The sequence below is a fragment of the Salvia splendens genome, chromosome 7, assembly GCF_004379255.2.
Source record: "Salvia splendens isolate huo1 chromosome 7, SspV2, whole genome shotgun sequence".
Lineage (NCBI taxonomy): Eukaryota > Viridiplantae > Streptophyta > Magnoliopsida > Lamiales > Lamiaceae > Salvia > Salvia splendens.
In genome coordinates, this window is record NC_056038.1 from 10,244,096 (window position 1) to 10,257,150 (window position 13,055).

Below are 13,055 nucleotides of genomic sequence, written 5' to 3' on the forward strand. Positions count from 1 at the left end.
CCGCACACAATCCGTGGCGCACCAACGCAGCTCCGCTCCCGCTGTCACCAAATCACGGCTACCACCACCAACATCAACACGATGCGACGCCCATCACAATCAACCGCCCCAACTCTGCCACATCGCCAGTGCCTGCATCAGCGCCGCCCCAAATCGAAGGAGATTTGATCGCAGATTTGGAAGGAGAAAGAAAGGAAATCACGTAAATTTGAATTTGATAATGTAATTTCCAAAAATACCCTTGGCCTATTTTATATTATTAAAATTAATAATATTTGTTCCATTAAGATGTGTGGCTGAGATTTGTTCTCTAGTTATACCCTTAAAAATAGTTATATCTTGATCACTACCCTATATATATATATATATATATATATATATCTGATTTCACTTCACTCTTGTTCACAAAACACATCACTCTTGTTCTGATTTCACTTCACTCTTGTTCACAAAACACATCACTCTTGTTCTTATTTCACTTCACTCTTGTTCTGATTTTACTTCACTCTTGTTCACAAAACACATCACTCTTGTTCTGATTTCACTCCACTCTTGTTCACAAAACACATCACTCTTGTTCTGATTTCACTTCACTCTTGTTCACAAAACACATCACTCTTGTTCTGATTTCACTTCACTCTTGTTCTGATTTTACTTCACTCTTGTTCACAAAACACATTACTCTTGTTCTGATTTTACTTCACTCTTGTTTACAAAACATCACTCTTGTTCTGATTTTACTTCACTCTTGTTCACAAAACACATCACTCTTGTTCTGATTTTACTTTACTCTTGTTCACAAAACACATCACTCTTATTATGATTTTACTTCACTCTTGTTCACAAAACACATCACTCTTATTGTGATTTTACTTCACTCTTGTTTACAAAACATCACTCTTGTTCTGATTTTACTTCACTCTTGTTCACAAACCACATCACTCTTGTTCTGATTTCACTTCACTCTTGTTCACAAAACACATCACTCTTGTTCTGATTTCACTTCACTCTTGTTCTGATTTTACTTCACTTTTGTTCACAAAACACATCACTCTTGTTCTGATTTTACTTCACTCTTGTTTACAAAACACATCACTCTTAGCATGATTTTACTTCACTCTTCACTCTTAGCATGATTATTTTTGGGACAATTCAACATTGATATTATAATTAGATCAGAGCAAGAAGAAACAGAAAGGGGCTACATCTGAAATGCATAGCTAAAATCTCACAAAATTCAAATACTACACTACATCCCATCATAAAAATTGCAACGATAGCTTATCACCTAATGTTAATTCCCTAATTAAAGGAAATCAAAACTAAGAAAAACAGAAGATAAATTGGGAAATGCAGGCTAAATTATATCATAGATCTGTGTGTTCCCGCTCGGGGTCAGATGCCACGATCATGTGCGACAAGATGTCGTAGAGCGGCTCGCCCTTGGCCATCGCCTCCTTCTTCTCCTTGATCACCGCGATGAGCTCCTTCCGGAGCGCCGCCGCCGCCTTGTTGACGGTGGCGGTGTTGTTGGCCGCTGGAAGAGTGATGATTGGAGACACCGATGCAGATTCCTTCGTCGGGGAAAGAGAGTCACTTGAATCGCGAAAATATTGATAATTTCCAATCGAATTCCTCTTCAATCGGACGAATCGGCGATAGGAGAGCTGAGAACTATTTTGCAGAAGAAGGAAGATGAGGAGAAGAGAAGAATGCGGTTTCTTTTTCAAATGCCAATGATGTAATCTAATTTTGGATGTGCAATGACCATTATACCCCCACCTTATTATTGTGGAGTAAATTTGTGATTGAGGGAACTAATATCTCATTAAATTCAAAAATTAATACTAGCCCTTGATTTTTTTGATCTTGTGGCTATTATTTGTTCTCTAGTTATATGGTTAAGAGGTGTTTGCCATAGATCATGACCCTATATATATATATATATAGGGTTGCGATCAATTGAGATTTTTTAGTCTAATTGAGAATTGATATGCATTATCAGCCACTCATTTTTATTAAATGAGTGGTCCAGAATTTGCCACATAGAAAATATTTTTAGATTAATTAATTATGAAAGGACAGAATGGTAATTTCACTGTACATTTTATTCAATAAATATTTTTTAAAATCTTAATTTTTTATAATTTTTAAAAAAATTTTTTGTCAACTATATATACAATTCATGTCAACTACACACATATAATGTCAACTACATATACAATTCATGTCAACTACACACGTATAATGTCAACTATGTGTACAATCCATGTCAACTACATATACAATTCATGTCAACTACACACATATAATATCAACTACATATACAATTCATGTCAACTATACACATATAATGTCAACTATAAGTTGTTGACATTTGATGTCAAGGCTATTGACATTTGATGTGCAGGCTATTGTCGATAATACCTCTGAGTTGACATAATTTACTTGCAGTTGACATTTTGAAAATGATGTGGATGAGTGACTGAAAATGCATCAATTCTCAATTAAGCTAAAAAATCTCAACCTAACAGGAACATATATATATATATATATAGGGATGTATTCATTTCCTTTTTGTATCTTTTGTTCTTTGTTCTTTTTAATCTCATCCCCACGATGTTGTCATCCGACGGTTAGATTGGTGCCCCGTGTCGTTTAATAATGCAGTTTTTCAGTTGAATAATGCACACCGACTAATAATGCACCATTATAGTGTAATAATGCAGATTTTCAGTTGAATAATGCACACCGACTAATAATGCACCATTATAATGTAATAATGCAGATCATCTGGACCATTGATGAATGAGATCTAACGGCTCGTATTAAGAAGAATAAATGATCTAAAGGATGAATAGGAGAATAACGTTCCCCTATATATATATATATACATGGTTTTAATCTATACAAAACTAGATTTAAATACAGAAACGCAGAATAATATCATGTGTAGGGCATGTTTAGGTCATTGTTAGTTTATGTTTAGGTCATACTAACAAAGCATGACCTAAAATGATCTTAACATGACATTAAACTCAAATCTTATAATATGACCTAAAACTGCTTAATTATGACCTTCCGTGTTTTTGGTTAATTATTGACCATTAGATCATCTAATCCTAGGGCCAAGATTTGGGCTGCATTTTTGAATTTAAACACATACTTATTTTGATCATCAAATAATATAGTTGTTCATCTTATATATATATTGCAAGCTCCTCCCGTTGCTACATAATATACAAATCAATTTGTCTAGGAAATTAATGTATACGTTATATCATCTCGTATATGCAGAGCTAGTGGTAGTGGGAATACACATAGAATAGAAGTAAAAGGGCACTAGAAATTGATGAGTAATATATCCCGCAAAGAACTGTACAGCCCAAAACTTGTATACGTTCCTAACTCATAAACGCAACTGAAGAATAGTAGATAGTGGCAGAATGATGCAGGTGATAAAGCCAGCCATCGTCACGGAAGCCGAAGAAATGCTGGCGGTGGGAGGAGTTTCACCGTAGCCATCGATGCCGCCTCCCAGTGCCGGGTTACTCGAGTTCAAAACCGTTGGAGGAATACCTGTACCACCAAACCTACAATTGCCAATTCAAATAGTATAAGTTTGATCAATTACTTCTGTTCAATAATTAATTAACGAAATGGTGATGGCTATTAATTACTTTTACGTACCCAGCTGGTGCTGCTCCCGATGAAAAGTCTGTCCCCGGAGTTGACACCGTTGCCGGTGATGCCGACGATGATGTTGGGAAAACGCAAGAACCGGAGCCTGCTTGTTATATTTGTCATGTTAGTCATCACGACATGTATGATAAAAAAAAATCTTATTTTCATATGTAAGGATAAATTATAGTACTACTACTAGTATCATCTTTATAAAAAGCACCTCTACCTTTATTGAAAACTTACAAAAAAGCTACTCCTCTTCCCTAAAAAAAGATAACGTAGTAACAGTGGCTATTTTTGAAGATATTACTCTTATCTGAATCTTAGTGATTTAATATTCTGATTACAAATTTTATAAGACTAATCAGAATATGACCGGATTTTATGATTTAAATAACTACTGCATGTGAAAATTAGGTAAATATATATGAAAAAAAGGAGTAGATATGGAGACAAGTGAAAGTAATTACTTGGATTGGCATTGGTGAGGGTGGCAGCTCCACCGAAATCACAGCTAGTTGGAGCTGGATTCTTCTGATAATAGGCGTTGAATGCATAGGATGCGTGATTCTCCAAAGTGGTTGGACTAGAGCAGGCGGCGCCGTCCTGAATAGCGGAGCAATCCGCCCCTCCAATCCCACATGCATAATCAAGTGCTATCTGCAGAACAGACTCAGGCACCCCGCCCCGTGCCACGCACCAGCTCTGCCCCCCCGCTTGGACTGGTGGATATGTGCTGACTGCTGGTTGGCCGCCTCCGGGCGGGAGGGTGGGGTCTGTGGCGGGCGGAATGGGTGTGCCGGTGACTGGATTGGCGGAAGGAATGGTGACTAGTGGCGGTGGGTAGGTTCCGGTGGCTGGTGTGGTCACCGGATTGGTTACTGGGGTGGTCACTGGATTAGTTACCGGAGTAGCTGTGAAAGGAGGATTCATGGTGTCATGTTGAGTTGTTTGGATCAACTTTCTGCGGTTGTGTATCCTTTTTGCACTTGCGAGGAATGACCCTGAAAATAAGAGTGTCTAGTGGGATTCTTTCTTTTTTTAGAATATACTCCACTTTAGTACTATCACATTTTATTTTATGAGATATAGTAGTGTAGTGTGTAACGTGTATGGATTCGGATCTTGTGTCATATTTTCGGATAAAGATCAAAATTATTAATTTAATTACCCATAAATCAAGGGACATCACAAAAGATGAAAATTTAATTTGCATCTCATCTGCCACTTTTCTAGCAAAATATGCAATGATGTGCCTGCCGATTTCAAACACGCCACCTACCACATTAACACATATCATCCTAAAGAAGTGAGTTAACATAGTCATAACACTTCTATGTGTTTAAAACCGGTAGCAATATATATATATATATATATATATATAGAGTCTCATTATTCACAAATCCACTCTTAAAAAACGAACCACCGAACCATATCAAATTAGGGTTTTTAGATCTAGTTTTTTATGGATGAGAGACACAAATTTATCAATTATTTTCGCCTTCATCACGAGCCTATTTTAATTCATCCGAAGGTAAATAAGTATACTAACATGTTACGAAGATTTAACTTCATTCCAGTAGGTTTTTACTTCATTCCAGTAGGTTTTTACTTCATTCCAGTAGGATTATTACTTCATTCCAGTACGTAAATGCGGTTTCGCCGTCGCGTGCCGTTCTTTCTCTCTACAATATCTATCACCACCGCCACAACGCTGATATGGTATAATAAACACATGGAATGATGTAATAAATTATTGGAATGAAGTATGTGTAGAAGCATTTGAAGTCCTACTGTAATGAAGTAAAAACCTTATCCAATGAAGTAATAACGTTTCTGAATGAAGTAATAAACTTACTTGAATAAATTGCATTTTTTAATGTAAATAAAGTAGAAACTCAGGTCAATGAATTCAAATGAAACATATGTTGAATCATTTCAAAACCCACTGGAAGAAAGTAAAAACATGTTGTAGTTTCAAGGTATTACGTACGAAATGAAGTAATAAACCTATACAATGAAGTAAAATGGGCCTGTAATGAAGACCGAAAAATTTACACAGCAGCACATCTCATCAAATAAACTAGATCTAATGGCCCAGATTTGGTCTCTAGTTCGGTCTTTAAAATTGGTTCGACATTGATCACAACTCTCTATATATATATATGGATGTATTCATTTCCTTTTTGCATATTTCCTCCTTTTTCCTTCTTGATCTCAGCCCCACGATTTTGTCATCCGACGGTTAGATTGGTGCCACGTGTCATTTAATAATGCATATTTTCAGTTGAATAATGCACACCGACTAATAATGCACCATTATAGTGTAATAATGCAGATCATCTGGACCGTTGATGAATGAGATCTAACGGCCCATATTAAGAAGGATAAAGGATCTAAGGGATGAATAGGAGAATAACGCTCCCCTATATATATATATATATATATAAAAGTGTGATCAAATACAAACTCTCTATAATACAAACTATACAAACTGATGTCAACGGGGGCTGATATCAACAGAGTGTACAAATTCTGTCAACGGGGGCTGATATCAACGGAGTGTACAAATTCTGTCAACGGGGGGGCTGATGTCAACGGATTGTACAAATTCTGTCAACGGGGGTGTACAAATTCTGATTGTTCGATGTCAACGGAGTGTACAGATTTATAGGAAATGTTGACATTAGAATAACCATTGATTAATTGTATTAAGTGAGTAGGATTAAAGTTTGTATAGTTTGTATTATATATATATATATATATCCCATTTTTATCAGAAATTAGGTGGATGAGATAATTGCGAAATTTTCATCTTTCGATGATTTAATTTCAGAATTTGAAAAGGGTGGCACGAACCAAGATTTGACCATTTATCAACAATTAATTATAGGATGTTATTGTAATTAATTTATTGGAAAAATGCATACATTTAGAATTAGTCCTAATAACAGTTATTGCCTAGAAAGTAAAATCTAAGCATAATCAAACTTTTACATGGTGCCATATTTGCAAAAACATTGAAAGGTCGGGATTTTGGTCTTTAACACAATTTAAAGCCCATGCAACTCCGAAGAAAAGTGAGGCCTTGACGTGTAAATTAGTTATTTAATTATGCATATTAAACCCAAAATTCAAACTAAAACAGACGCACAAGAGAAAAATCATATGCACGATTTAGTTCTGCATATATATATATATATAGAGTCTCATTATATATATATAATATCTGTAGTTGTTATTCAGATAAAGTATTCTAGTGATATAATTCTGGTTGTTTCATTCATGCTTCTCCTAATTTTCATAATCATATGTATAACACACGAAAACACTAAAGCATTCAAAACAATCCTATTCAGAATTACTCATAAGTTGGAGATAAGTTGAGACCAAACATTTTGAAATAAAAGACGATACTAATAATTAAAACCAATGTTCTTGAAAATAAAAACCACAAAATGTGCAGTATAGTAATGAATTAATTACCTGATGAGCAGAGAGAAAGGAGAAAGATGAAAAGGAGCTTGTTTGAAGCTGATGCATCCATTTTAATTGTTGGGGTGGAAGAGCGATGGAGATATCTGTATAAGTTAATAATGGCGTCGTCGCAGTTTTTTTAAATACACAGATTTGATGGAAAAGTCGGCTGGGAAAAAAGAGCAGGGTTAAGGATGGAAGGTATAAAGTTAAAGAAAGAAGGAATATGTGGAGTTGATCGCCAAGAAAAGTGGTTGCTTTGTCATGAAGAATGAAATTTTGAATATATTTTGCCTCAAAATACTGGAAAGAATCATCCACAAAAAGAGACCATACTAATTCAAATTTAATACTCCATATTCCTACGATTGAATTCCATTTAGAAATAGATACTGTTGTCTTTGATTGATTTTGTTTATGTTGAGTGGAATGTGGCGAAGTGGTGAGTCTCACATGCACATGCACATGCATGCATATTGATGGGGTGCGTACTAAACAAGCCCAACAGCAATGACGGCCCATCAGCCCAAAGCCCAAGGAAGAGTATGAGTTCGGCATTACCAAAGAGTTCGGCCTCAGCCTACAGCTCGGTAAAAGCCAACCAATCAAGCTCTGCTCTCAGGTCGGCATCAAGCTCTACTCTCAGATCGGCAACCAAAGCAGTTCGGTCTCAGTATTCGACCGAACAAAGAGTTCGGCCTCAGCCTACAGCTCGGTAAAAGCCAACTAATCAAGCTCTGCTCTCAGGTCGGCATCAAGCTCTACTCTCAGATCGGCAACCAAAGCAGTTCGGTCTCAGTATTCGACCGAACAAGGAGTTAGTGGACCCATACAGGATTTCCACAACTTCCAACACACCCACTACCACGTGGTGTCAACTCAGGCCACGATCGTAGGCCATGACCTACGCTACATCCACGATCTTAGGCCATGACCTCCACGACATCCACAACCATCATTAGTGGTGATGCAAGCCACGATCTTAGTTCAATGTATAAATAGAACTTAGATCAGATAGAAAAAGGTTAAGTTCTAAGAAGCTCTCTAGAGATAAAATATCAAATAGCAAGTCTGTATTGTAAGCTGTAGAAAACAGATCAAGCAATACAACTCTGCCCTCCCTTCTTCCCGTGGACGTAGATTTACTTCAGTAAATCGAACCACGTAAATTCATTGTGTCGTAGTCTTTATTCTCTACCAGCATTTACTAACATCAGAAATTCGCGGATTCATCACTGGCGCCGTCTGTGGGAAGCAGAGAACCAAATTTGTGATAAAGCGAATTTTTGACCCTTTTTCCACCCCAAAAAAATGCATACCAGATCACACACTACCCGTAATACCGTTCGTGAAAACCATGAGGAAGCTAGTCCAGCCCGCAGGTCCGGAAAACAGCCTCGGGAGACATCTACTTCCAGTTTTCACGATGAAGGAACAAGCCGCTCAAAAGGTCCACACATCGAGTCTTCCCAGCAGCCTGATTTGAATGAGGCTGTCAAGCTGTTCTTGGCTGAGAAGCAGGATGAGTTCTTAGCCTTCCTGCAAAAGAGCCAACAGCCGAAGACGAAAACGGTGGGTTCTCCTTCCTCATCCAGACATGAAAGTCACTACCGCAGTAGTGCCGTGTCTTCCAGGAAGAAGAATCCTCAACCCCGACATGTTCCTGTTCCTCCTCGGTACCGGAATCACAGGAGATCTCCATCTCCTCCATACCGAAGAGATGTCGGGTTCGCCATGTACGGAGCATTGAAGACTCCGTTCTCGGACGATATCACCCGAACTCCCCTTCCACAGAACTACCGAACTCCGTCGATGACTTATGACGGGTTGGTGGATCCTCGTGACTTCCTGGGACGCTATCAGTATAATATGGCGAACCAAGGTCTCAATGAGGTCCATATGTGCAAGCTGTTCCCCGAGCTGCTTATCGGGAACGCAAGAAGGTGGTTCGATAGCCTCCCCCAAGGCAGCATTAGATCTTACCGAGATCTAATGGAGGCTTTCCACAGGAGGTTCTTTCAGAAAGCGGAAGCCCGGATCATTTCGGCTCAGCTGCTTTCTATACGTCAAGGTCGCGACGAAAAGATCAACGACTTCGTGACGAGATTCCACAAGGAATGCCTACAAGTAGATGATCTCAACGATCTACTTGTCATTTCGGCATTCCAAAATGGAATCCTGCCCGGAGCTCTCTACAGAAAGCTCGTGGAATGCAGTCCGCAAACAGCTCAAGAGATGTGGGACATTGCGGACAAGTTTTCTCGTGCCGATGAGGCAGACCGTCGAAAACGGTCTTTAGACAGCTCATCTAGAGAAGACAAAAAGAAGCCCGATCATAGCGATCAGAGGCTTCCTCGCCGAACACCTTCCCCACCAAAGGAGGGATAGCGGTCATCCGAGGTGATCGAAAAAGAGCAAGTGTGTTCGCAGATTGCGCTTAAAAGTGCCGAGCAATCAGTTCGGCACCATCAAGCATAGCAATCACAGCAGCCGGAGTCAGAGGCAGGCGAAATGACCGAAATCACACCAGAGCCGAACTCGATGGTGTACGGCACTGAAGCAGTGATTCCGGTTGAGATCGGCATACCCAGTCCCCGAACTCAATTTCTCCTCAGAAATGAATGGTGACGGACTGAGAGCCGAACTAGATCTTGCCGAAGAAAGAAGAGAATTGGCCTGCATAAAAGCAGCCAAATACAAGGAGCAAGTAGCCCGGTATTATAACCAAAGGGTGAAAAAGCTGCAATTTCAAGTGGGAGATCTCGTCTTGAGAAACAACGAAGTAAGCCGAGCAAAAAAGCTGAGCGAACTCGAACCCACATGGGAAGGTCCATATCGGGTGTCAGAAGTCCTCGGCAAAGGGTCTTACAAATTGACTCACGTGTCAGGAGCACAAGTACCCCGAACATGGTACGTTTCCAACCTCAAAAAGTTCCATTTGTAAGAGACAGTCCGGTCAGTCTTGAGTCCTGTTCGGTCAATGTGCTTTCTTTGGTTTGCTTGATCTTTGTTTGTCTCTGTGCGTTTTGTCTGTGTGTTTTGTCTGTCTCTGTGCGTGTCGTCTCTTACAAATGTTACTGAGGTATCTTGTTCTTCGAAGGCTGATCCCCTTCTTAGAACATATACAAGCCAACGATTGTGAGTCAAAGCTTCTAAAGAGGATACAAGACCACAATTCAGCTTAACAAGCACTTCGTCTGAAACGAACTGCAATAAGCCAACGATTGTGAGTCCAAGCTTCTCAGGAAGATACAAGACCACAATTCGGCTTAAGAAATAAGCACTTCGTCTGAAACGAACTGCAATAAGGGAAAGTCCGATCCACGCGATAAACCTCGCCGAATTAGGACGACCAAGTTCGGTCAAAGAAGTTTACCTCATAAGACCGAGGACGACCATGTCTAGTCAAAGAGGTTTACTGCATAAGACCACTTCGGTTAACTGGGAAAGTCCGATCCACGCGATAAAACTCGCCGAATTAGGACAAGGGAAAGTTCGATCCCGGCGACTAAACTCGCCAAATTAGGACACAAACCAAGTCCGGTCAAAGATGTTTATTTCATCAGACCAAAGACGAGTCCGGTCAAAGATGTTTATTTCATCAGACCAAAGACGAGTCCGGTCAAAGATGTTTATTTCATCAGACCAAAGACGAGTCCGGTCAAAGATGTTTATTTCATCAGACCAAAGACGAGTCCGGTCAAAGATGTTTATTTCATCAGACCAAAGACGAGTCCGGTCAAAGATGTTTATTTCATCAGACCAAAGACGAGTCCGGTCAATGATGTTTATTTCATCAGACCAAAGACGAGTCCGGTCAAAGATGTTTATTTCATCAGACCAAAGACGAGTCCGGTCAAAGATGTTTATTTCATCAGACCAAGGACCAAGTCCGGTCAAAGAAGTTTACTTCATAAGACCGAGGACAAGTACGATGAAATTGTTTCGCAGAACTGTAAGCAGTGATAAAAGCGAAAGGAAAAAATTTCATTTATTAAATCTCGTTCGGCAGACAATTCAGCTCCCCTACGAGAAGGCATTACGCCATTACAAAGGACTATTCTACTGTCCTCGGTTGCTAAAGTTAAGCCACCTATCTGCAAAATCCTCTGGAAGCCGAGTTCGGTTGTTCCGAGCAGATGAAGAATAAGCAGGTCGACGAGATGCTATCCTCGACCCAACACCTCTTCCGCGAGCCCCAGAAGCTCTAACCCCTCGGCGATGAAGAGTCTCTGCAATAAGCATCTGCTGATCTTGCTCGCTCATAGTCACAACTCCTCGGCGAATTTCAGTCCGTCCCTGTCTTGACGATTCCGGTTGCTCCTGAGCCCGTTCTCGTCTTGACGTTTCCGGCTGTTCCGGAGTTCGTTGTTGACTTGGAGTAGGATTTTGAACAAGGGAACCAGAGGCTTGATCTGGAGTGCGAGCATCTGTTGGCGGGAAATGCCTAAGGAATCTCTCGATTGAGGGACGCCGGGAAAGAATGATGTCGTACCGAGAAGCCCAGCGCCGTAATGATTTCACAACTTGTTGGCAAGCCGAGCTCTCCAGCGCATTGTTCCTCCGGAGTACATGATATTCCTCCCACAGTTCGTCAACTCGACTCTGAACATCTGATATGGTCACTCCCCCGCGCACACGGATGTAATCCTCGTACGCAGTCCTCTCAGCAATGGTCGTATTCAGCTCGGCCTCCAGATCCTTCTTATCGGACTCTAAGTCCTTATTATCGGCCTCCAGCTTCACTAAACGAGCCAGAAGCTCGTCATTCTTCGTCTGATCGGCTATAGCTCTTTTCTCAGCTTCGTCTAAAGCCGAAGAGTACAGCCGTTTCCAGTGAAGTATCTCCATCTCCTTGAGTACAAAGCAGCTATATTAGTTCGGCAGCTGTACCGAGCGGATAGTAAAATACAACAGGAATAAAGGCGAGTACGAAAAGCTATACGAAGACAAGTGTAGAGAATTTTTCATTCACAAGGAAAATTTTTTACACTAGGAGGGCTTCAAGGCCCTTTTACAAGGAAGAAACTAGACTAAGAGAAGGGAGACGAAATCATACTCCGCCAGCTTCGTCTCCGGCTCCTCGGTCTGGTCCAGCTTCTTTCTCCTGAGCTACCTCAGCCTCGGCCTCGCATCCTGCCGGCCTCGCCTCCGCCTCCTGATCGGCTTCCTTCTCCGGATGCCCGGCCCGCTCGACTTCGGCCTCCTGCTCCAGCGGCTCGGCCTCACCCTCTCCGTTGTAAGTCGAAGCGGGTGAAACGGGTCCCACGGAGGCAAAGATAGCCTCCAGGTTCTCGTCCCGATCAGCTCGACAACTCCGGACTCGGTCTGCAGAAAGCAGGACCGAGGATGAAGCGAGCTCCTCAAGGAGCGGCAGATTCTGAAGCCGAGCTGCTATCTCTCGGCTGTACAGAGGCAGCACGACGTCGGCCCCCTGCTCGCCCTTATCGGTAATTAGCCTTACCAGACTACCGACAAAGGCCGAGAACTGGCCGCTCAAAAAGAGTTTCTCCGTGTAAACACGGAGAGCCTCCCCCTGGGCAGCCACGGCGGCAGCCTCCTTCTGAGCCTCCCGGTGCTTCGTCTGCTCTTGCAGGATGATGAGCTGGTTTTTGGCTGACCGGGCTTCATCCTGAGCCGAGATCCTAGCAGCTCGGGCCCTCTCAAATTTGGCCTCAGCCTGTTCGGCCAGACTACGAGCAAGATGCAACTTCTTCTGCATCTCCTCGTAGTCGTGGGATGCTTTGGAGAGCTCCACGGAGACGAGCTTGGCTCTCTGAAGATGAACAAGGAAAAAACTCAACAGAATGGCCATCAAAAATGTGGAAAAGAAGCCAAGTCAGAAAGCTTACCTCCACAAAATTCGTCGGCCATTGAAAAGGCTCAGGGACGTG

General features: G+C 41.2%; 1 protein-coding gene across 1 annotated transcript; it reads right to left on the bottom strand.

The window, feature by feature from the left end:
• Positions 1-3,169: 3,169 nt before the first annotated feature.
• Positions 3,170-7,349, bottom strand: LOC121742147 (mucin-5AC-like). Its single transcript, XM_042135196.1, has 4 exons — positions 7,171-7,349; positions 4,155-4,688; positions 3,691-3,787; positions 3,170-3,593 (listed from the first exon to the last, which is right to left on the bottom strand). Exons 1-4 carry the CDS (start codon positions 7,229-7,231, stop codon positions 3,410-3,412), a joined length of 876 nt encoding a protein of 291 aa, XP_041991130.1. The 5' UTR covers positions 7,232-7,349; the 3' UTR covers positions 3,170-3,409.
• Positions 7,350-13,055: the final 5,706 nt, after the last annotated feature.

Excerpts from the sequence above, each read along its gene's own strand:
- LOC121742147 (XM_042135196.1), bottom strand. The coding sequence starts at position 7,231 with ATGGATGCATCAGCTTCAAACAAGCTCCTTTTCATCTTTCTCCTTTCT. Across the intron at positions 4,689-7,170 it reads CCTTTCTCTCTGCTCATCAG|GGTCATTCCTCGCAAGTGCA; the intron begins GTAATTAATTCA and ends TCTTATTTTCAG. Across the intron at positions 3,788-4,154 it reads CCTCACCAATGCCAATCCAA|GCTCCGGTTCTTGCGTTTTC; the intron begins GTAATTACTTTC and ends TATAACAAGCAG.